At 38.2% G+C, this 27024-nt stretch overlaps 1 protein-coding gene across 1 annotated transcript in view; it reads right to left on the bottom strand.

The window, feature by feature from the left end:
- The window catches only part of LOC110958029 (interphotoreceptor matrix proteoglycan 2-like), a 69506-nt gene extending 66375 nt beyond the window's left edge, over positions 1–3131 (bottom strand). Inside the window, exon 1 of the mRNA XM_051937033.1 lies at positions 2893–3131. Coding sequence (XP_051792993.1) covers positions 2893–2959 — 67 coding nt within the window. The 5' untranslated portion in view covers positions 2960–3131. The remainder of the gene's footprint in view (positions 1–2892) is intronic.
- Between the last annotated feature and the right edge of the window lie 23893 nt (positions 3132–27024).

The following is a 27024-nucleotide window of genomic DNA, read 5'->3' as shown; positions in this document are numbered from 1 at the left end:
TCTGGATACGGATCGTCAGTGTTTCAAAGATATCACCAGGAGTCAAAGCATTTTCCATTAATTTCTGGCATTTCACAGTCCAAATAACTAATCAGATGAGAGAGAAAATAATCTGCAGTAGAAAAATAATTGCTGGCCTATTGATGTGGCTCCTTGTTTGGTCGATTTTTGAACAGTAAAGTACAGATCACGACTGTGAGTTGCTGAAATTGCAGAAAAAAGAGTCATGCAAGGACTTTTCAATATTATTTGCCGACTTGTCTTGTACAGTTTTTCTTTGAAATTTGCTTATCTGAGTACAAGTGTATATGTAAACTGCTTGTTTTAAATTGACGCCACCTGTTCATAAATAATAAGATGGGATAATGTAATATTAATTTATATATTATCATGAGACACTGTTGCCAAATAGATATATAAGCTAGTTATTCTATCTGCAACTTTATACACTGACATGCTACTCAGCATGTAGAAGAATTCTGTGGGACAGAATTTCATGCTGGCAGAAATCAGCACCAAAGATGAATTTCGTGCCAGTTCTTGTCTTAGTAGATGCCAAAAGAATTAAAGTATGACACACAAAACAGCTGAGTGTGACGTGTCATTGTAGCAGCAGTCTGGTATGAAGCTACACTAACTGTTCAAAAAATACCTCTGTAAAGCAAATTAGTCCAAGGGAAAACCAAGGTAACGATATTAACAGGTGATTTTATTTGGAGTGGATAAAAAACAATCCATTTTCATAATAAAAGTCTTCATTTAAATGATCCACTTTCAGTTCTTCACATAGATCTCTGCATCCCAGTCTCTTCTCAGTAAAAGCGTTCAAATCTGTATTCTGTGGATATAGATTCGTAAATCATAGCTGGTGTACTGGGTTTTTCTCAAGTTACAAAAGGCCTTTATACTATGATTTGAGCAGTTATGGTCAGAGTCAGGATGGTTAGCTTGGTCAATAATTTTGCACATATATCTACATGTGAAAAAAAAAAAAAAAAAAAAAAAAATATATATATATATATATATATATATATATATATGGGTTGATCACATTTTTGCTCAAAAAAGAAAATCTTTTAGTTTTACGACTAGGAAGAACGTTTACACTTTAGCCTATACTGTACATTTGTTCAGTCGTATATGCAACAAAATAACAGTACTGAATGTAGAGGGAGGATAAATTCAGCTAAGTGTTACATTTAGCTGAGGTAACTGAGTCCTGCATAGTGTAATTTAGGCGCCCCCTCCAAAGTGAGTGGTGTTCACCACCAAAATAACAGGATTTGAGAATAAAATTAGCATTTAAGTATTAGCCACCTCATAAAGGCCCATTATGAGGCAGGAAAAAATTTGAAAATAATCAGTTCTGGACTTCAAAATCACTTTGAAAAAAGAGATCCGCTTTGATATCTAGGCCTGAATTTTACACCTGTGAACGAGGCTGAATTATTCAGTTTCATCGTCATCACAACCAGCAAACAATTTCCAGTTTTTCTGTTTACTAAGGTTCTGAACTGGTCAGAAATATAGGGTGAACAAATGATTTTGATTGTTATTTCAGGAAATCCACCAAAAAATGTGAGACCAGTACATTCCTAAGTAAAAGAAATCTTTCAGTAGAAATATTTCTCACATTCGGCCCAGTGTCTTTAACCTTTCTTCAGATTTACTTTTCCAGAAGATCACGATTTTCTCTCACATTCTATGTACTTTTTTATCAATTGAAACCTACTTTGAACAGTCTCTGAGCTGCTCTCTGCCTGGTTTACTGTATAAAGCAGTTTCTTCTTGCACAAACAGCAACAGCGTTTGGTGGAAATTTACATGGGAATATCTGTAACCACTCACAATGACCTCTCATATTTAAGAACAAAGACGAATTCATGTGGGTACCAACAAAAAATAATCTTTTCCTACATGAAGCTGTTGACAGAAACCTAGCTGTCCTTCTGTAATATCTCTGTTTCGTGTGTATTTATCTTTAGCTGTGAGCAGAGTGGAGTTCAGTTTTACATCTGCCTGCCAGAGTTTGGGGTTGACTCTCCCTCCTTGTGCCCACTCGGAATAAAAATAAAAGCACTCGCTGTCCTTGAAGGGTGCTCAGAATAAAAGCTAAACAACAGCGAACTGTACATACGTGTGTTTGAACACTCATTTGAGCGGTTATATTTAGGACGGCATTAGTCAGAGTGGATGTTGTAATTCACTGGACTGCTGCTTTGCAATGTTTTTCAGAAATGTTCTGAAATGATGGAGATCTTTGGGTGTCTCACATCACACGTCACAAATGAGATGTTTTGTTGTATTTCTAATATTCAACCCAGGCGATTTAGGAAACTGATATCGAGGCACATTTTTGTCATTCGTTTAGCTTTTTTTTTTTTTTTTTTTTTTACCACAAATAAGCAATGGCTAGAGCTGTAATTCAAGTCAGCAATAAATACACTGTGCCATTATCCATTTTGCATTTTCATTTGCATTGTGGACATGTCTGCACATATTCATGGCCTGTCATGAACACTGACTTCTTTTCAGCAGAGGTTCAGAAGGAAACAAAGGATTTACTTAACTTCTAGTTGCTTTATCATGCATTTCAGCAGACTTTTTGTTTCTGCGGGTGAAACAGTGACAGTGTCCTACACCTTCATGATTTCACAGCCAAGGACTTATGCAATCGTAATAGGCTTTGCTTCTCATTGTGACCAAGTTTAGTACGTGTATAGATAGTCTGACTCTTTAAATCCTCATATCTAACTGCTCTCATCGTCTGAAAGCTGTCAGCGTTATTCTTTTTGCAAAGAATAAAGGCATGCGACTTTCTTTCCAAGTTGTGAAGGACTTGAAGTGTCAAGGCTCAACGGATTGTGGCTTTGCGAACAAAACAAGGCTTACCTTTAATTCCGGCAGCTTGTGGAGCGACGACAAACAGCAGCACAAGTCCAAATGGCCAAAGCATCATGGAAGATGAGTTTCCAAAATGTGAATGTCAAAGTTTAATCCAGCAGGGTGAGGGGAGGTGGGAGGGGGGAGCTGGTGGCGTCCTCTAGCTCAGGTGGAAATCATGGGTGCAGGTCGACCTCGCACGGAGACGGCGGATCATTTAGGGCCCTGAGTTGTGGCTGAAACGCTTCTGATGAATTCCAGGACGTGCATCTGATGGAGGGAGGCGTAAACTTCTCCACCCACTGGGACTCTGGGACTCTGGATCTGTGGGACGGCGGGAGCTGTAAGTGTGGCAAGAGTGACGAGGTTAAAAAAGTAGACACTGTTTCGGGAATAATCTGTTTATCTACTGCTCAGACATAATCCGTCTTTACCCTGCGGCCCTCGCAGCGCAGGCGTCATCCTGTTAGTGGCTTTCTGGGGGCATCTGTCAACCATGACGACCAGTTTGTTCAGTCCCCCACCTCGGCTCGCCCCAACGTTTTACACTTTTTGGCCTTAACAGTATCATAGAGAGTATGTGACCCGACTGTGCACTGAAACCTCTAAAGCTATTTGACAGCTCCTGTGAACATGACAGCTTGTACTTATCTCCTGAAGTCACATCTTCACCTCAGTGGTGGCCGAATGTCCTCACTGCCCTGCAGGCAGAAACATGTCTGTTCAGCCTACAAGTGGCCAGGCTGTTAAATTTTTTGGTTTAACTGATTATATTTTATCTCAGTTGTTATTTTTGCTGTGTTCCCCCTTTTAAGTGCAGTTTAAAGTCCCTGAAGTTCATTGTTTTAATTTCTCACGGGTGTAAAACGAGCATCACAGATTCTGTCGCTGCACAAACTGTGACGACTGTGAGATTGCAGTCTGGCCCTGAGACATAGATGAATACTTAAATCCTCTGTTCAACGTACTTTCATGCTTTTGTTACAAATCCCATAAGTCCAAAAGCTTATGCCATCTCAGCCTTTCAGTCCCACTGGAAGCTACAGACAAGTGATGTTTGTTACAAAAGTAAAGAGGAATTGTAAAAGTAGAAATCCGCCTTTGATAGATGCAAAAAAAAAATATTTTAAGAGTCTTCATTTTAGAGAAAATGGGAAAGGTAAATAAAGTCTGTCTGTACATTGTGAATATTAACATTTAGCAACTAAGAGATATGCATTTTGCATATGTTGATGTACAGCACTTTGGTCAACTCTGGTTGTTTTAAACATGCTATATCAACAAACCTGATCGGGCATGAGTTGATTTGAACCCTGCGAGGCCAGTGCTGATTTAAAACCATTCTCGATTACAGGAACATGTAAGCTGTTTTAGAGCCACCTGACTTCTGACTTCAAGAGCCATCCCACCTCTTTCAAGGCCATTTTTCAGAGAAAATATTTACTCCAGGGTTCCAGGGCTCACGACTGATTGCTTAACCTCAGAGAGGACAACACACACCATAGTTTTTCCTCTCTGATATCACAATATTCAAAAATTCATCATAACAAACCTCCATTGTTCTGTTTCTTGCATGCTAACAGAATTGGAGTTATATCCACAAACTACTTATGACTATGTTATGTTTTATTCGTGTACTCTGAGTTGACCTTGCGATTGCAGCTGTCGGTTTCTGCTCCCCAATGCAAACACAAAATCTATAAAGGCTGATTACAAGTTTGTTCCTGTAAACATTCTGCCATCTTGCACCCACTGAGATCCTGGATTGGAAATCTGCCTATAGCATCATCCATTTGGGACTCATTCATGCACTGAATGAAATTTGTATTAAAAAAAGAACGTTGCTGCCAGAGGTGGGCAGCTCACCTCAGTCCATCAGTCACAACTCATGAGTGCATGTCTGTGAAACTGTTCCTATTTTAAATATGATAATCAAGACCCATATTTCACATGAGTTTCTATTATGTTTTGATGGCATTCTTTCCTTTCGGATACTCAGATGGCTCAACCATGGCTGTAGATGGCAGGACGGTCTCTCTATAGCAACACCACGGCTCTGTAGGAGAGCTCTGCCCGTGGGCATTACTGGGGCTGGGGCCAACAGCTTGAACTGATATGACTTGGGGCCACCACAGTCCTTCACCACACTAATGTCTGTTTCAAGGGACTCTGCAGGGGAAGAGTCCTCCTCCTCATAAAAAAAAAGCCCTCTGGGGCATAAGTGTGAAAGATTTTGTGTCGCTCTCCATTTTTCTCTGTCTTGGGGATGTCTTACTGAGCAACTCCTGCTTCACATATCCACTCCAGAGAGACTACAACCAGAACATGTCTGTCATTTTATCACATTATCTTGATAAATAACTCAGTTGCTTTCAGCTAGTTGATACAGGTCTCCTCTAAACTTTCAGAAATTCTAAGTACAGATAAAACAAAGAAAAATGCCAATCACATTTTTCCAAAATTGGCAGGTACTTTATCAATCTGGAGCGTTATTTCCTCTAGTAGTGTCTTATCCTGTTGAGATTCACAAAGTGAACTAAATGCAGTGTCCTCATTACTTAAACTCTGTGGCAGCATGTGAATTAAACATGTCCCAGTTAAACATGATGAACCAAACCTGTGTGATGCCGTTAAACACCAGACCTCATTCCCAGAGGATGATGATGAAATGTGGAGGAAGGCTGCTGGGTTAGAGTGAGGGGGGGGGGGGGGGGGGGGGGGTTTATTGTGTCTGAGGATTTACTCTCCTCACGGGAAGCCACACCATCCAGTGGCTCCCTTGTTGTTTTCACACTTAGGAAATGGCCACTGTCGTGCAAAAAAGGCATTATTTTTTGGTTTTGCTCCTTTCAAGTGACCTTTCTAAATGTGCAGAATTGGGGGAAAGTTGAAGGTGTTGCCTTATTGTAGGTCAGCTGAAGCTCAGACATCACCAACTTCGACCATATCTGAAGAGCCTAGCAAAAGAAGATTAGAAATTGCTTTTAATCTCTAATCCGGAGACTATTTAACTGTCCAACTCTGTCCTGCTTGTTTGACTCCTACCAGACCGGAGCAGCAGCAGCTCTAGTAGTAGTAGTACTAGTAGGATTAGTAGTATTAGTGGTTGTCATAGTCGTAGCAGTAGGGTAGTTGTAACAGTAACAGTAGTACTACTAAGCAGCTGTGATAGAAGCAATAGTACTAGTAATAGTAGGAGCTAGTAAAAGTGATAAATGTTGTATGAGTGGTGGTTGTAGTACTACAGTAGTAATATTAGAACATCTAGTAGCCAGTAGGTGTGTTAGGAGTCTTACAAGGAGTGGCAGTACAAGTCAAAGTAATCCACATACATTTTCATTCAATCTCAGACATGTTATTTGGTGAAATAATAGACTTTTGACTACAAGTATAACCACCAGCTTTGTTTATGAGAAGAATAATGGCTGAAAGCTTGACTTTGCAGTATTTTGCTTAAATTTAGCAGTTCAGAGTACATTAAAGTCTTTGTCTTTACAGTGATAAGACTTTGCATGTTGCATTGTCTACCAGCTCTCAGGGAGCTGCTAATAAAAGTTTCACTTTACACATTTATTACCAGCTCCGGTTATCATCTTATTATATTTTTAAAAATATTTTTTAAAATCCACTCTCTGGGCTCAAACTGCCACACTTTGACATTTGATTAAATACTTAAATATTCATAGCTGATATTCGACTCTGTATTCACAGCGGCGCAATAGAAATGAATGGGAAGCAATAAGCAGCAATCTCTCTAAGGTCCACAGAATGTAGGACAATAGGTGAAATCACTTTTGGTGCTCAAATGGAAGTTCTCTGTGATAACTGCTAAAAAGACAGATTTGGGCTAATTTGTGTCTTCAATCAGGAGAATCAAGGACTTCAGTATCAGTTTTAAGTTAGATATGTAAGGCTATTTGTGTTCAGAGTGTGTCTACAGGTGAAATGTCTCACACGGCTTTTCTCCCAGTGAATCCTACCATGATGAAATCCAGACAAGAATGACACATAATCCAGTTAATTTAGTCTGTCGCGCCTCTCTGTTTAACCTTTCACCGCTAAAAATAATCCTCTCATCCCCCACTTCTCCACAGGCTCTCCTTAACAACTCACAAAAACAACAACAACAACAACAACAACACAGGCTACCGGACAAATTCCTGTTTCTGATCAGGCAATTTAAATAAAATTCACTTGACAAACCACAGTTGAGTCGATTGAAGAGCAACATCCTGGATAGGAACGCATTGCAAAGCATTCTGGTTTGTTTGAGCAATAGGGAATTAATTTCAAAAATACCTACACGTTTTTCCACGTAGACGACTTTATGACATTACAGCGGAGACTGTCCTTTTTGACACCTCAGCTCCTTGTACCTTGAATGTTTTGACAAAACGTAACACAATGCAGCTCTGACTGGAGGTTATATAGATTGAATAATTTGCATAGAGCCTGTGTCTGACAAATCTTACGGCATCACACTGCTGTCTTTGTGCCATGTGACTCACTACTATGTATTGTCTGTGTGTACAACACAAAACCAAAAGACAACTTCTTTAACAAATCCATCCCAGTGAGAAGACGAGCTGCAGATGAAGCTGTTTGACAGATCCTGTCTCCTTCACGGTCACCTTGGAGGTGGGAGAATCAGAATATGCTCATTCCTCTTGTGGCAACACTGAAAAGGCTTAAAAGACTTAATAGGAATGAATCTGGCATCTACAAAGCCCGCAGCTACGACACCTCAGGGTTTTTTTTTACAGGAACCAAGGACTTCAGTGGGCTCAGCTGCTTACATCTCCTCTCCTGCAACAGGCTTTCACCCATGACACAACGCAGGCGTGCTGCTTCATATATGTTTAAACAGCTGAGAGTTGAACCACCAACAATTCTTCCTGCCAGAAGAGGATGAGAGGATTTGAGAAAAACCAGGCCTGCTGCATCATATCCATATCAACATGGCATGAATCAGTCTGTGCTCTTTGATGAAGAGAAAGATGCACAGGTCAGTGAGCGTAAATAAGTATTAATGTGAGAACAATACTTCATTAATTTGCTAAAAAGCAGAAAATAAATAAATACATAATTTGAGAATCTGTTAAAATAATTGTTGGTTATCTGTTGGCCTGAAAAATAAAGCTATTTGAACTGAAACACACTGGAACTGCTGTTCATCCCAGTACAATAAAAAAAGAACCCTTTTGTCAAACGAAGCTCCGTTGATTTGAATTTGGGTAATGCTTGCAGTTATTAAACTGTTTTCATTCAAACATTTTTTCATTGACCCATCATATAAGATTCAGAACCAAAAAGTTGTGGATAATGGTGCTGGATTTTTGTTGGTGATACAGATGTGAGAGCGGGAAAAAAAATCAGTTTTCTCACTCTATCAGAAACATGATTAGAGTTTGTGGTACTACATTGTGGAAAATAAGTTGCTTTCAGTTTGTCTTCAGATGAAAAATGTAAAAGCACAATTAAATACAACATGTCATAAAAGCTTCAAGGCTGCAGCTCACTATTCTTTTCACGACTGATCAAACTGAAAATAATTCTTGTACATTCTGTAAAATGTCAGAAAATTGCAAAGAAAAATAACCCATACTATAACAGAACTTCAGACTGATAGAGACAAAGTAGACATTTGATGAGTGCTCGGACATGAACTGAGAAACCGATGTCTTGTGTAAATTATGCAGAATAGCTGCTCTGGCTGCAACACAAAGTTTGCAACACATTCAAAGCTGGAAAAACTTTCAAATTACAAAACGACAGGAAAAATTGTACAGGGATTCCTATGTCGCCCAAAAAGCAGCTCCTTTTCCCACCAGAATTTGCCATCAAGACAGCGGTAACCTGGCGAAAGAGAAGTCCGAGCTGTGAGCTAAAATCAACACAATGCCTCACATCGTTAGAGATGCGTTGCTTTTTTCTCAACTAAAATCATAAAGACTTCTCCAGAAGAAACAAAGGCTGCCAATAAATCATTACTTGCACAGGTCTTTCATTTTGCCCCACATTAAACACTGCTGCCCGTTATCTCATACGAGGATCTCTGTCTTTTCATTTCATCATAAATTCTCTCATGACTGATTTTTTAGAATAATGTTAGAACACAGAACAGAAGTGGTGCCTTCAAATCTGTGTGAAGTCTTAGCCTTGAGCACTGAAAAATGTTTTCAGACAGCTTGTTTTGTCTGTCCAGCAGTCCAAACCTCCAAACCCCCAGAATATTGAATTCAATGCAAAATCTTCAGATTTTAGAAACTGGTACAGAAGTGTTTTCACCGTTTGAAATGTAAAAATAATTGAAATTGATATGTTATGTCTTACGTCCTTGTTCTGTAGTTTTGTTCTTTGTTTGTATGAGAAGTCATCTTTGAGATTGCCTGTATTGTCTTTCAAATTAATTGTTTGTTTCAAAAGCTTTAAAATGTGTTTTTAATGATTGATTTAATAAACTGAATGAATAATTTAATCTTATTAATTGACAATGCATCTATCAACTTAACTACTCTTTTCTGCTATAAAGAAATAGGTTATCAGAACATGTGCTACACAAAAAAAGAAAGTCTTTTGTATTAAAGTCTTGCAACACACACATTCTAAATGACAAAAATCAAAAGTTTCAATCCAGAGTGACTCCTGTAAGTACCAAACCGGTCCAAATAAGAGCTATAACTTATAAAAAAGATGGAATTCACTAGCTGATTAGCCATTAAAGTCATTTTTGAACTAAATTTTACAGGGACAAATGTTAGCATTTGCTACTGTTCAATGTCATTGCTAACATTTGAAAATGCCACCTTGGATGCTGAGGATTAGAAATTTGTTTATTTTATCCATGTACACGTTATTGTTTTGGCCATTTCATTGACTACATATTAATGATAATGTTTATAAATCAATGAAAAACCAAGATTAGTGATTTAAATATTCATTCGTACTAGCTGCAGTCCAAGACATGTAAACTGTAAGAAGGAATCTGCAAAATGATCAGCATGCATTTGTCTAAGCAGCTTTTCTATGAAAACTTCACAGTGGACCCAAACTGAGAGATGCACAGTAAATATTGCTTGGTGGTTGCACTAAGTTGATGATGACTGTTGAGGCTTGTCACATCAACCCAATTAAGATGTAATTGAGACGGCGCGCTCTATCATTAGCACATAATTTGCAATTTATACACTGCATATTTACAGTTTAAAGTGATTAACTTGACAATAAATTGCCCTCAGGCCTTATCTGCACACTTGGAGCGAGCCAGAAGCACAGACTGCATTAACCCAACAGATCAACAGTCAGACGAAAATGAGTTCTGCAGAGAGGGTAAACACAGAGCCTGAGGACTGTTTACACGACGGCGTCGCTTTGTGTGCCGAGAATAACACCAGGCACAGAGTCCCAACTGTCACCGAGTCAGGACATCTCAACAGAGGAGGAATTTACTCTAAAACGACATGAATTGTACTTGAGTACGATATTATAGATATTGTACTTCCACTACATGATTGGAGGGTAGTGTATATCTAAATTTTAAGACATACATTTTCAATTTGATTTAATTGTTGGCATTAATAGTAAGAAAAGATGATTTTTATATACTTTAAAATTATTTTCTCCTAGCTTTTTACATAACTCCAAATTATGTGGAAGAAATGATAATTATAAAATCCATAAAGTAGGTAGTTAATGCGTTCTGACACCTCTAAAAATGACACTGTAATGATTGTTCATATAGACTGAAAACTGAAAATAAATAGAGGAACTTTAATAGCTCCAGAAGTTGTGGTTTAAAGCCTCAGCTGTAACAGTTAATCAGTGCATCAAAATGACATAACATGAGAAATGCAGTGCCTAGTAGAAATGCAATAGATACAAGTACGAGGCATTACGGACAACAAAATTCAGTAAGCTAAAAAAACTAGTAGAGGAAAAGTAAAGTAGTTGGTTAATACTGGCAATGACACTGCTGTAGTAAAGTTCTATCATACTTGATAATGAAATATTACACGTAAATTTTACTGTCTAGTGGAGCCGTACCACTTTGCCTGAGAAAAAAATCTAATATTTTTTATAAAAGATAACATTAACTTTCACAAAGGGAGCAGAGGTGCTATTTAACACAGAAAATTCCCTACATAAAACGATTGTGACAATAGATTTAGCTGCCATTTGATCATGAAGCGACAAGTGTCTAGACCCCTGTGGCTTATCACCTCTGACAAATGATTTAATGTTTGAAATCCAAAAGCAATGCTTCAAAAAGGCTTCTGTTGCCTGCAGGTACAGCTCGGTGTCAAATCCTCTGCATGCTGTGATAACAGAAGGTTTTCGGCTTTTAAAGGTTTTTAAAGTTTTTTAAAAGGCGGGCCAGCTTGCTGAAAAGTCACCTGAAACCACCTCCACTTAAAGAAAAAAGAAAAAGTGTCAATAAGCTAATGATTTGTGAAGGATTCAGGAAGTGTTCCAACACCCTTCACTCTATGCAGTCTTTCTGAATTTTAACAAACTTGACATAAGAAATCCAAAAACATGATTCCACTTTGTCATTATGAATCATTTGTTGGATTTTAAGCAGATTTATGAAAACATTTTTAGCTGTTTAAAATCGCATCTACAAAATAAAAAGTGCGCAGAAAGTGAATGTATCTGTGTCAAACCTCTGATAAATGACTTAATCTGGGAAACCTTCCACCAGTTCCTCTGATAAGTTTGTACTAAAACTTTTACACACACTGAGTCACCCAAACCAAGCAAAGACATTAGAGGGCCCCCTGCAGGTGTACAGTACATTGTTATACTGTATATCCTTGGCTCAATCTAAAGAAAATTAATTTTTAACTATTTTAAAAACGGATTTCATTAACTTTTCAGGCAAATGTGTTTTTTGTTTTTAGCACCTAGGTGAGAATTTGCTCCATGTTTTAATCTTAAATTTATAGATTCTTCAGAAAGCATTCAGGCCATTACATTTTTTTTCGCATATTATTAGATAAATCTGAACGAATAAACACAATCAGTGTTTTTACCCATCATTCTACTCTCCTTAACATGTGTTTTTCTGAAGTTGTTGCAAAATTATCAAACATCAAACACTAAAATCTCTTAAGCTCTGCTAGACTGACAGTTGGGTTTTAGTTGCTCGGTGTAGTCGGACAGCCGAGTCCTTGTGCTTCCAAACTTCTTGCATTTCACAGTTATTGAGGCCACTGTGCACCTGGGAACACTCAGAGCTTTAGAAATTGTTTAATACCCTCACACTGATCTATTCTTTGCCACAGTTTTAGTCCTGACATGCAGTGTGAATGATGGGACCATATACACACACAGGTGGAGCCTTTCTAAACTCTGTCCAATCCATTCATTTCATCATTATAGGTGACAGAGTGTAGACTGATAGGAAAAAATGCCAATTTGATTCATGAAAAAAGGAGTCTGAATACTTTGTGAGGCAACTGCAGTATAGAAAATATTTCAGTTTTGGATTGATTGACAGACATATCACGCTACTTGAAAAGGTCACCTTGAGTTGCAGGGGGCTTGCATAGATGTTTTGATATTTCACTGATTGAAATCAAGAAAATAATGTTCAAAATAATAAGACAAAAAATCATCACAGCATTTAAAACAAGAGATGGATCAAAGTGCAAAGAAGACACACAACCTGGTGCTGGCCATGCAAGAACTGGAACGTTTTCAGCTTCCAAGAATTGTGCACAGATCCTTGCAACATGGGACCATGCATTATCCTGCTGCAACATGAGGTGATGTTCATGGATGTATGGCACAACAATGGGCCTCAGGATCTCGTCACGGTATTTCTGTGCATTGAAAATGCCATCAATAAAATGCACCTGTGTTCTTCGTCCATAACAGACGCCTGCCCAGACCATAACCCCACCGCCACCACGGGCCACTCCATCGACAACATTGACATCAGAAAACCACTCACCCACATGACACCACACACGCTCTCTGCCATCTGCCCTGAACAGTGTAAACTGAGATTCATTCATGAAGAGAACACCTCTCCAACGTGCCAGACACCATTGAATGTGAGCATTTGCCACTCAAGTCGGTTACGATGACGAACTGGAGTCAGGTCGAGACCCCGATGAGAACTACGAGCATGCAGATGAGCTTCCCTGAGACGGTTTCTGACAGTTTGCAGTTGAGGCTGGTTGGATGTACTGCCAAATTCTTTGAAACGCCTTTGGAGACGGCTTATGGTAGAGAAATGAACATTCAATACACGAGCAACAGCTCTGGTTGACATTCCTGCTGTCAGCATGCCAATTGCACACTCCCTCAAATCTTGCCACATCTGTGGCATTGTGCTGTGTGATAAAACTGCACCTTTCAGAGTGGCCTTTTATTGTGGGCAGTCTAAGGCACACCTGTGCACTAATCATGGTGTCTAATCACCATCTTGATATGGCACACCTGTGAGGTGGGATGGATTAGCTCAGCAAAGGAGAAGTGCTCACAATCACAGATTTAGACCGATTTGTGAACAATATTTGAGAGAAATGGTGATATTGTGTATGTGGAAAAAGTTTTAGATCTTTGAGTTCATCTCATAAAAAATGGGAGCAAAAACAAAAGTGTTGCGTTTATATTTTTGTTGAGTGTATAACAAGAAAAGCACTCAGAGACCATAGTACTACACAGGCCCGGACTGGCAATCGGGAGAGGCGGGACTTTTCCCGGTGGCCTGCCTCCTTATTGGCCTGCCTGGACAGGCCAGCCACGGACTGGCAGGCCAATGAAAAAAAGTTGATCGGCTTTTTGGCAGACAGGCCAGAGACAGCAGCGCTAGAAGCCTTACAGAGTACACGCCCACCCTCCTGTCACTCACACAAAGCAAGTGCTCTGAGCTCTAAATCAGAAGGATAGGGATTGGTCAAAGTGACATTTTTTTAGAAGAAACGTGCCATGATTGGTTAGTTGCTTTATGACCCGCCCCTTCATAGCGAGAACGAACTGCAGAGCGGTGATATGAGAGTGAGGCCAGAGAGTGGAAGGAGTGGAGATTATGGAGCACTCTTACTTCAAGTAAGTTTACAAACGGTCGGTTCGTCTCACAAATGCATCATCAGACTTCAAAGGCCAAAATATAATAAAAAATGTCTGGCCCAAATAAGCTCCACAGGTGTCAGGTGGGTTGCAGGAAGCCTGAAAACGTTTGAGACCCCCTCTTCAGGTAGGATAGGCAGTTGACTTACAATTTTCAGTTATAAAATGAACATTGGTGTTTGCATATACTATTAGCTATGACCAGCTGACATCTAAATGATTTGTTGACAAAATAATATATATATTTTTAATTCCACATGTTATATAAATAATAGGAAAAGGAAAACATTGGAAAAATTGGTGAGGGTAGTGAAGAGATTACAGAAGAGAAAAGTACTGGACTGTATGGAGCTGTCGTTATGGTTGTGTTTAATAGACTTACTGTCTGTTTAGTAGTGTTGCAATTGCTATAACATAACTGTAAAAGGCATATTTTTGGAAGGAAAAAAAAAATTTGGTGCATTATCCCACGTGACACAACCCTTGCGGTGGCGGAAGTGGCCTGACTGATTGGAAATCTCCCGGCCTGAATTTCTTTCCCAGTCCGGCCCTGGTACTACACCAAGGTTGCTCAGTTGTGACATCATTTCCAACAGCTGAAGTCTTGAAAAAAATTGTGGCAAAATTGTGGCAGAAATTCCGGCAACATAGAATGTGGCCCTTTAATATAGGTGTACCCACAAACAAAATGACCTTGCACTGAGTACAGGCGTGTGTTATGCATGTGTACATTATATACGGATACCGAATCGTGAGACCTAAATGTGTAGCAGGCAGAGGGAATTGATGCGACTTAGAAACAACCCCACAATTAAATCGTGTTCCTTGCACTATTTCCGACGGATAAGTCAAGATAAGTTCGCAATGGTAAATTTTTAGAGTTGGAGGACATACTGAACAATGACGTTTTGCTGATATTTTGGAAGACTCATTAAACCATGACAATTTTTGTACATTTTGGACGACAGAGTAATGTATGACATCTTTTCACCTTTTGGACGACATACTAAACTATGACGTTTTTGTCATATTTTGGAGGACATACTTAACTATGACATTTTAGCGTCATTTTGGACGACATACTAAACTATGACATTTTTTCAACATTTTGGACGACACACTAAAGTATGACGTTTTCATGACATTTTGGACGACATACTAAACTATGACATTTTTTCAACATTTTGGACGACACACTAAAGTATGACGTTTTCATGACATTTTGGACGACATCCTAAACTATGACGCTTTAGCGTCATTTTGGATGACATACTGAACTGTGATGTTTTCATGAATTTTTGGACGACATACTAAACTATGATGTTTTAGCGTAATTTTTGACGACATACTAAACTATGACGATATTTTCAACATTTTGGATGACATACTAAGCTATGACGTTTTTTCAACATTCAGGACGACATACTAAACTATGACGTTTTCATGACATTTTGGACGACATACTAAACTATGATGATTTAGTGACATTTTAGACGACTTACTAAACTATGACATTTTTTTCAAGATTTTGGATGACATGCTAAACTATGATGTTTTCATGACATTTTGGACGACATACTAAATTATGATGTTTTACCGTCATTTTGGATGACATACTAAACTATGACGTTTTAGCGTCATTTTGGACAACATACTGAACTGTGAAGTTTTCACGAAATTTTGAACGACATACTAAACTATGACATAACTGTGTCATAGTTTAGTACAACTACATGCTGTATGAAAATGAGATTAGCATATCTTATTTGGATGATGGAGCCCACAATGATTCACCAGATGATCCTGAGTACAGGCAAACTGTTTCTTGCTACTACATGGTAAACAAGACTGAGACTCTTGCATTCAGCTATAAACCATGAACATATATTATGAGTTGGCTTTTGGCCAACTCATAATACATCGATTATGAGTTGGCCAAAAGCTACAAACTACCGAGAAAAGGACTGTTGCATTGTGTTTGCGTCTATAACACGTCAAAGTTATTGTGCGGATGGTGTCTGGATGAAAAAGTGACGACATGAATTATTCATTTTTGGCTTTTTTTAGTTTGTGAAAGCCCTCACTGTAAAAAAATAAAATAGCAGCAGTTAAGGCAAAAAGATTGTTCCCCGTGGTTTCAAGTATACCTGAGTACCTAAAACGTTTTCATGACATTTTGGACGACATACTAAACTATGATGTTTTAGCGTGATTTTGGACAACATACTAAACTATGACGATATTTTCAACATTTTGGACGACATACGAAGATATGACGTTTTTTTCAACATTTTGGACGACATACTAAACTATGACGATATTTTCAACATTTTGGACGACATACGAAGATATGACGTTTTTTTCAACATTTTGGAGGACATACTAAACTATGACATTTTAGCGTCATTTTGGACGACATACTAAACTATGACATTTTTTCAACATTTTGGACGACATACTAAAGTATGACGTTTTCATGACATTTTGGACGACATAGTAAACTATGATGTTTTCATGACATTTTGGATGACATACTAAACTATGACGCTTTAGCGTCATTTTGGATGACATACTGAACTGTGATGTTTTCATGAATTTTTGGACGACATACTAAACTATGATGTTTTAGCGTAATTTTGGACGACATACTAAACTATGACGATATTTTCAACATTTTGGATGACATACTAAACTATGACGTTTTTTTCAACATTTAGGACGACATACTAAACTATGACGTTTTCATGACATTTTGGACGACATACTAAACAATGATGATTTAGTGACATTTTAGACGACTTACTAAACTATGACGTTTTCCCGTCATACTAAAATGCAACCTTGAAGAGACATTTTGGACAGAAGCGGGGCAGACCTCCAGTAAAGGGCCGTGCACTGAAATTGAACCCGTGTCTCTCACACAGTTTTGTTCATGAACCACCCCCTCCAACCAGTTGAGCTATTTGTGCACCTTGTCGTCGATTGTTGGACGACATACTAAACTATGACGTTTTTGTCATATTTTGGACGACATTCTAAACTATGACATTTTTTTCAAAATTTTGGACGACATACTAAAGTATGACGCTTTAGCGTCATTTTGGACGACATACTAAACTATGACGTTTTCATGACATTTTGGACGACATACTAAACTACGACGTTTTAGCATCATACTAAACTGCAACCTTGAAGAGACATTTTTTACTGAAGCTGGGCAGACCTTGAGTAAAGGTCCCTGTGCTGGAATTGAAACCATATCTCTGACACAGTTCTGTTCATGAACCACCCCCTCCAACCAGTTGAGCTATTTGTGCACCTTGTCATCAGTTGTTGGACGACATACTAAACTATACCATTTTTTGTCAAGATTTTGGACAACATGCTAAGATATGATGATTTAGTGACATTTTCGATGACTTAGTAAACTATGACGTTTTAGCGTCATACTAAACTGCAACTTCGAAGAGACATTTTGGACTGAAGCAGGGCAGACCTCCAGTAAAGGTCCGTGCGCTGAAATTGAACCCATGCCTCTGACACAGCTCTGTTCATGAACCACCCCCTCCAACCAGTTGAGCTATTTGTGCACCTTGTCATCAGTTGTTGGACGACATACTAAACTATGACATTTTTTTCAACATTTTGGACGACATATTAAAGTATGAAGCTTTAGCGTCATTTTGGACGACATACTAAAGTATGACGTTTTCATGACATTTTGGACGACATACTAAACTATGACGATATTTTCAACATTTTGGACGACATACTAAGCTATGACGTTTTTTTCAACATTTTGGAGGACATACTAAACTGTGACTTTTTTTCAACATTTTGGATGACGTACTAAAGTATAACGCTTTAGCGTCATTTTGGACGACATACTAAACTATGATGTTTTCATGACATTTTGGACGACATACTGTGGGGAATATTCATTTTACATATCTATTAAACTATCATGTTTTTATTGCTTTCTGCTTATTACTTATAATCATTTTAATTACTCTTTTGCTTATCAATTACAGTCATCATTTTATTACTTTTTTACTTATCACTGATAGTCATCATTTTAATTACTTTTTACTTATTGCTTATGATCATCATTTTATCACTTTTACTTACAATCATCATATTAATCACTTTTGCTTATTACTTATGATCATCATGTTATTACTTTTATTCATTACTTACAATCATCATTTAATTACTCTTTTACTTATTACTTATATTCATCATTGACCTTCGTTGATCATATTATGTGTGCTTGCAACTTGTATTAACCCTATAATCAAATATATTAAAGTGCTTATGAATGCATGTTTGAGTTCTTGCTCATAACCTGGAAAAGTGTTGATCTAAGCAGGTTGTGCAGGTTTCAACGTCTAACTTAAAGGAAAGTGTGTTTAAGGTATAAATGCTTGATGCTCCACTTGACTAAAAGGCTTGTGGTTAAAACTGACCTTTCAAGAGCTGAGGGGAAAACTCTCCCCGTCGCTTCAAACTGAAAAGCTGAAATAAGAATAGCATCTAGGATGGCAGTTTAGCGAGGACAGGTGACAGTTTTAAATTAAAAATAAAGAACATCCGTTAAAACTATGCAATACCTGGAAGAAAGAGGGGGGTCTGCGGTTACAGAGATGTGCAACTTGTCACGTACTCACAGAGGACAGAGACAGGGCAAAAGGTTCAAACAACAGCTAGATGTTTAAACAAGAATAAAAGTTAAAGTATTAAACCATAAAACAATATTGGGGAATTAAGATTAAAATATAATGTTCATAAGAAAAATACTTAAAAGAAAATGTAATCAACAATGTCTTAAATTAACAGTAAATTGGGGACAGGCATAGAAATCTTATATTAACCTATGAGGATCCTAGATTAAAATAGGGATAAAATCAGATTAATCTGCCTTATACAAATAATTAAATTATTGATATTGTTGTACTATTATGAAATATAAATTTAATAAGCTGAATTAATAAAACTCAAAGCTCAGCATAAATTGAGCAAGCAGCTCAGACCTGTTGTCTGCAGAGAGCTGAGTTGTAGTCTGTGGAAAGGTCACAGGAAGTCACACCTCAGGCAGGCACATACACACACATGCAAAGTACTCTCAATACAGGGTGAAGACGGCTGTGGTTGGACGAAGACTGAAGACATCCGGCAGTGTGAACCAATCAGAAGACAACAGCTTCTTAGTTAAAAACTCATGTAATAGTTTAGAATTCGCTCTTTGTTGTGAACAGCTGCATGCAGAGGAATATTGTCTTACTTTAGCCAGTCTGATGTCAGTTAGAACAACAAAGAGTCTGCATGCATGCATTTCTGTGCTATCCAATGCGTTTTTACTAAATATTCTTAAATGAATATTTTGACTCTGAGTCATCCTTGTCTCCGAGTGTTTTTTTTCCCTCATTAACAGTACCAAAGAATCCGCTCTGACAATACTGAACTATGACGTTTTTTTCAACATTTTGGAGGACATACTAAACTGTGACTTTTTTTCAACATTTTGGATGACATGCTAAACTATGATGTTTTCGTGACATACTAAATTCTGATGTTTTAGCGTCATTTTGGACAACATACTGAACTATGACGTTTTAGTGTCATACTAAAATGCAACCTTGAAGAGACATTTTGGACTGAAGCAGGGCAGACCTCCAGTAAAGGGGCCATGCACTGAAATTGAACCCATGTCTCTCACACAGTTCTGTTCATGAACCACCCCCTCCAACCGGTTGAGCTATTTGTGTACCTTGTTATCGGTTGTTGGACGACATACTAAGCTATGACGTTTTTGTCACATTTTGGACGACATCCTAAACGATGACATTTTTTCAACATTTTGGACGACACACTAAAGTATGACGTTTTCATGACATTTTGGACGACTTAGTAAACTATGATGTTTTCATGATATTTTGGATGACATACTAAACTATGACATTTTTTTCAAGATTTTGGATGACATGCTAAACTATGATGTTTTCATGACATTTTGGACGACATACTGAACTATGACGATATTTTCAACATTTTGGACGACATACTAAATTATGATGTTTTACCGTCATTTTGGACGACATACTAAACTATGACATTTTAGCGTCATTTTGGACGACATACTAAACTATGACGTTTTCATGACATTTTGGACGACATACTAAACTATGACGATATTTTCAACATTTTGGACGACATACTAAGATATGAGGTTTTTTTCAACATTTTGGAGGACATACTAAACTGTGACTTTTTTTCAACATTTTGGATGACATACTAAAGTATGACGCTTTAGCGTCATTTTGGACGACATACTAAACTATGATGTTTTCATGACATTTTGGACGACATACTAAACTATGACGATATTTTCAACATTTTGGACGACATACTAAGCTATGACGTTTTTTTCAACATTTTGGAGGACATACTAAACTGTGACTTTTTTTCAACATTTTGGATGACATGCTAAACTATGATGTTTTCATGACATTTTGGGCAACATACTGAACTATGACGATATTTTCAACATTTTGGACGACATACTAAATTATGATATTTTACCGTCATTTTGGATGACATACTAAACTATGACATTTTAGCGTCATTTTGGACGACATACTAAACTATGACGTTTTCATGACATTTTGGACGACATACTAAACTATGATGTTTTAGTGTCATTTTGGACGACATACTAAACTATGACGTTTTCATGACATTTTGGACGACATACTGAACTATGATGATATTTTCAACGACATACTAAGCTATGACGTTTTTTTCAACATTTTGGATGACATGCTAAACTATGATGTTTTCATGACATACTAAATTCTGATGTTTTAGCATCATTTTGGACGACATACTGAACTACGACGTTTTAGCATCATAGTAGACTGCAACCTTGAGGAGACATTTTGGACTGAAGCAGGGCAGACCTCCAGTAAAGGGTCGTGCACTGAAATTGAACCCATGTCTCTCACACAGTTCCATTCATGAACCACCCCCTCCAACCGGTTGAGCTATTTGTGCACCTTGTTATCAGTTGTTGGACGACATACTAAGCTATGATGTTTTTGTCATATTTTGGACGACATCCTAAACGATGACATTTTTTCAACATTTTGGACGACACACTAAAGTATGACGTTTTCATTGACATTTTGGACGACATAGTAAACTATGATGTTTCATGATATTTTGGATGACATACTAAACTATGACATTTTTTCAAGATTTTGGACGACATGCTAAAATATGATGATTTAGTGACATTTTCGATCACTTAGTAAACTATGAGGTTTTAGCGTCATACTAAACTGCAACTTTGAAGAGACAGTTTGGACTGAAGCAGGGCAGACCTCCAGTAAAGGTCCGTGCGCTGAAATTGAACCCATGCCTCTCACACAGTTCTGTTCATGAACCACCCCCTCCAACCGGTTGAGCTATTTGTGCACCTTGTTATCAGTTGTTGGACGACAAACTAAGCTATGACGTTTTTGTCATATTTTGGACGACATCCTAAACGATGACATTTTTTCAACATTTTGGACGACACACTAAAGTATGACGTTTTCATGACATTTTGGACGACTTAGTAAACTATGATGTTTTCTTGATATTTGGATGACATACTAAACTATGACATTTTTTTCAAGATTTTGGATAACATGCTAAACGATGATGTTTTCATGACATTTTGGACGACATACTAAATTATGATGTTTTACCGTCATTTTGGATGACATACTAAACTATGACGTTTTAGCGTCATTTTGGACGACATACTAAACTGTGACGTTTTCATGAAATTTTGAATGACATACTAAACTATTACATTTTAGCGTCATTTTGGACGACATACTAAACTATGACGTTTTCATGACATTTTAGACGACATACTAAACTATGATGTTTTAGCGTCATTTTGGACGACATACTAAACTATGACGTTTTCATGACATTTTGGACGACATACTAAACTATGATGTTTTAGCGTCATTTTGGACGACATACTAAACTATGACGAGATTTTCAACATTTTGGACGACATACGAAGATATGACGTTTTTTTCAACATTTTGGACGACATACTAAACTATGACATTTTAGCGTCATTTTGGACGACATACTAAACTATGACATTTTTTCAACATTTTGGACGACATACTAAAGTATGACGTTTTCATGACATTTTGGATGACATAGTAAACTATGATGTTTTCATGACATTTTGGATGACATACTGAACTGTGATGTTTTCATGAAATTTTGGACAACATACAAAACTATGACGATATTTTCAACATTTTGGATGACATACTAAGCTATGACGTTTTTTTCAACATTTTGGACGACATACTAAACTATGATGATTTAGTGACATTTTAGACGACTTACTAAACTATGACGTTTTAGCGTCATACTAAAATGCAACCTTGGAGAGACATTTTGGACTGAAGCAGGGCAGACCTCAAGTGATGGTCCATGTACTGGAATTGAATCCATGTCTCTGTCACAGTTCTGTTCATGAGCCACCCCCAAAACCGGTTGAGCTATTTATGCACCTGGTCATCAGTTGTTGGACGACATACTAAACTATGACATTTTTTCAACATTTGGACGACATACTAAGCTATGACGTTTTTGTCATATTTTGGAGGACATTCTAAACGATAACATTTTTTCAACATTTTGGACGACACACTAAAGTATGACGTTTTCATGACATTTTGGACGACATAGTAAACTATGATGTTTTCATGACATTTTGGATGACAGACTAAACTATGATGTTTTCATGACATTTTGGACGACATACTAAATTATGATGTTTTACCGTCATTTTGGATGACATACTAAACTATGACGTTTTAGCGTCATTTTGGACGACATACTGATCTGTGAAGTTTTCATGAAATTTTGGACGACATACTAAACTATGACATTTTAGCGTCATTTTGGACAACATACTAAACTATGACGTTTTCATGACATTTTGGACGACATACTAAACTATGATGTTTTAGCGTGATTTTGGACGACATACTAAACTATGACGATATTTTCAACATTTTGGACGACATACGAAGATATGACGTTTTTTTCAACATTTTGGAGGACATACTAAACTATGACATTTTAGCGTCATTTTGGATGACATACTAAACTATGACGTTTTCATGACATTTTGGACAACATACTAAACTATGACGATATTTTCAACATTTTGGACGACATACTTAGCTATGACATTTTTTGCAACATTTTGGAGAAACATACCAAACTGTGACATTTTTTTCAACATTTTGGATGACATGCTAAACTATGATGTTTTCATGACATTTTGGACGACACACTAAATTTTGATGTTTTAGCGTCATTTTGGACGACATACTAAACTACGACATTTTAGCATCATACTAAACTGCAACCTTGAAGAGACATTTTTTACTGAAGCAGGGCAGACCTCAAGTAAAGGTCCCTGTGCTAGAACTGAAACCATGTCTCTGACACAGTTCTGTTCATGAACCACCCCCAAAACCAGTTGAGCTGTTTGTGCACCTGGTCATCAGCTGTTGGACGACATACTAAACTATAACATTTTTGTCAAGATTTTGGACGACATGCTAAAATATGATGATTTAGTGACATTTTCGATGACTTAGTAAACTATAACGTTTTAGTGTCATACTAAACTGCAACTTTGAAGAGACATTTTGGACTGAAGCAGGGCAGACCTCCAGTAAAGGTCCGTGCGCGGAAATCGAATCCACGTCTCTGACACAGTTCTGTTCATGAACCACCCCCTCCAACCAGTTGAGCTATTTGTGCATCTTGTCATCAGTTGTTGGACGACATACTAAACTATGACATTTTTTTCAACATTTTGGACAACATACTAAACTATGACGCTTTAGCGTCATTTTGGACGACATACTAAACTATGACGTTTTCATGACATTTTGGACAACATACTAAACTATGACGATATTTTCAACATTTTGGACGACATACTTAGCTATGACATTTTTTGCAACATTTTGGAGAACATACCAAACTGTGACATTTTTTTCAACATTTTGGATGACATGCTAAACTATGATGTTTTCATGACATTTTGGACGACACACTAAATTTTGATGTTTTAGCGTCATTTTGGACGACATACTAAACTACGACATTTTAGCATCATACTAAACTGCAACCTTGAAGAGACATTTTTTACTGAAGCAGGGCAGACCTCAAGTAAAGGTCCCTGTGCTAGAACTGAAACCATATCTCTGACACAGTTCTGTTCATGAACCACCCCCAAAACCAGTTGAGCTGTTTATGCACCTGGTCATCAGCTGTTGGACGACATACTAAACTATAACATTTTTTGTCAAGATTTTGGACGACATGCTAAAATATGATGATTTAGTGACATTTTCGATGACTAAGTAAACTACAACGTTTTAGTGTCATACTAAACTGCAACTTTGAAGAGACATTTTGGACTGAAGCAGGGCAGACCTTCAGTAAAGGTCCGTGCGCGGAAATCGAACCCACGTCTCTGACACAGTTCTGTTCATGAACCACCCCCTCCAACCAGTTGAGCTATTTGTGCATCTTGTCATCAGTTGTTGGACGACATACTAAACTAGACAATTCCCGCTCGCGGAAATCGTGGGAGGGGCTCGGGATGTGTGCATGTCCGGAGCAGAGCACGAGAGGCAAGAAGATCTCACCTGGTCAAAATTTGGATTGGAGTTACTGTAAAGGCTGAGTGAAGCTGAGAAGTCTAACAGGCAAATTGTGCTGTGCTTTTATTTTGAGAGGAAGAGACAAGAAGATCAGACCTGGTCAAAATTTGGATTGGAGTTACTCTAAAGGCTGTGTGAAGCTGAGAGGTTGAACTGGCGTTGCCAGCCTGTCGCAGGCTTTTATTTTGAAATTGTGCTGTGCTTTTATTTTCAAAGACAATGACAGGAAGATCTCACGTGGTCAAAATTTGGATTGGAGTTACTGTAAAGGCTGTGTGAAGCTGAGAGGTTTAACTGGCGCTTTCCAGTCTGTCATAGGCTTTTATTTGGAAATTTTGCTGTGCTTTTCGTTTGAAAGGCAGAGACATGAAGATCAGACCTGGTTAAAATTTGGATTAGAGTAAAGGCTGTGTGAAGCTGAGAGGTTTAACTGGAGTTTTCAGTCCGTGGCAGGCTTTTATTTTGAAATTGTGCTGTGCTTTTATTTTGAAAGGCAGAGACAGGAAGATTTCACCTGGTCAAAATTTGGATTGGAGTTACTGTAAAGGCTGTGTGAAGCTGAGAGGTTTAACTGGTGTTTTCAGGCCCATCGCAGGCTTTTATTTTGAAATTGTACTGTGCCATTATTTTGAAAGGCAAAGACAGGAAGATCTCACCTGGTCAAAAATTGGATTAGAATAAAGGCTGTGTGAAGCTGAGAGGTTTAACTGGAGTTTTCAGTCTGTCGCAGGCTTTTATTTTGAAATTGTGCTGTTCTTTTATTTTGAAAGGCAACGACAGGAAGATCTCACCAGGTCAATATTTCAATTGGAGTTACTCTAAAGCAGGGGTGTCTAACTCAGTTCCTGGAGGTCCACTATTCTCTATGTTCTAGATGTTTCCATCTTACAACACACCTGATTCAAATGATTAGCCATCATTAAGCTCAGCAGAAGCCTGATAACGAGTCTGATCATTTGAATCAGGTGTGTTGGAACTGAGTTTGACACCCCTGCTCTCAAGGCTGTGTGAAGCTGAGAGGTTGAACTGATTTTCAGGCTGAAATGCAGCTCCTGTGGAGGTATTGGGTGTGAAGGTGGGTGTGGCACTCCAATGAGTCTGTGTGTGTGCGTGGGAGCATGCCTGCGCGTGTGTAAGGGCGGTTGCTATGGGCCACCATAGCAACGGTGCCTGCCACAGACAGCAGAAAAGTGCTTCTCAGCAGCAGCGCGCAACGTCTCGTTCTGGCGCTAACTGTGGGCTAACCGTGAATGCTAGCTGAAAACTAAAATGACCGTGAGCGAGAGGAAGGCTGTGGCTTTCCATAAATGTAATTATTTTCCAAATATTGTGAGAAATGACCGAGTTACAGCGATTTAAAAAGCACTGTCCCTCCATGAGCCAGATGATTGAGTTTACATTGGTTCTAATGGGGAGAACGGTGCAACTTTGGTCTAAACTGCTGCCTGCCATTTCACTTCAGAAAGAGGTAGGTCTTCAATCTTGGATTCATTTGAATCCCAGGAAAATTGTTTACAATCTGACCAAATTTCATTCCCCTAACATTTATGGTTTGGTCGTGAGGGCGATGCGATCGGGAAATTTTCAGGCGGATTTTTCACCTCTCCTCCACTCTACCAACTGACATGCCGCACTCTAACCAGAGCAGATTTTGAGAATTTTCACTTTTTTGAGGACTCACTGATCAAAAACTATAAATCTCAGCCTGACATAAAATACATTCCTACGAAGACAAGAAAAATCACTGCGTTTTGATGGTTAAATGAAGTTCCTAGGTGAACGTATGGCGAAGGAGTGGCGTTTGGAAAAAAGTGGATTTTTTAAGCCGATTTTTTCAGTCCCCATTCATTTCCTATGGGACTTTTTTCGCAGTTTTTTGCGAATAATTCTGCGAAAAAATGACGAATTTCTTAGAAAAGTCATAGCCCGGGATTCCCGATGAAGCCGCACGTTTTGATGTATAATTTGTTTTGGTTTTCTCAAAGCCCTAGGACGAGTTAGCGACCGAAAAACGGCGGAAACGTTAGGAATAATAATAACTAGACAATTCCCGCACGCGGAAATCGTGGGAGGGGCTCGGGATGTGTGCATGTCCAGAGCTGGGCAGGAGAGGGGTATTATTTGGTCCGTCACACGCTTTTATTTTGAAATTGTGCTGTGCTTTTATTTTGAAAGGCAGAGACAGGAAGATCTCACCTGGTCAAAAAATGCATTAGAGTAAAGGCTGTGTGAAGCTGAGAGGTTTAACTGGAGTTTTCAGTCCGTCGAAGGCTTTTATTTTGAAATTGTGCTGTGCTTT

This window comes from Acanthochromis polyacanthus, chromosome 16, assembly GCF_021347895.1.
Source record: "Acanthochromis polyacanthus isolate Apoly-LR-REF ecotype Palm Island chromosome 16, KAUST_Apoly_ChrSc, whole genome shotgun sequence".
Lineage (NCBI taxonomy): Eukaryota > Metazoa > Chordata > Actinopteri > Pomacentridae > Acanthochromis > Acanthochromis polyacanthus.
This window is presented reverse-complemented; position numbering and strand designations above follow the sequence as displayed.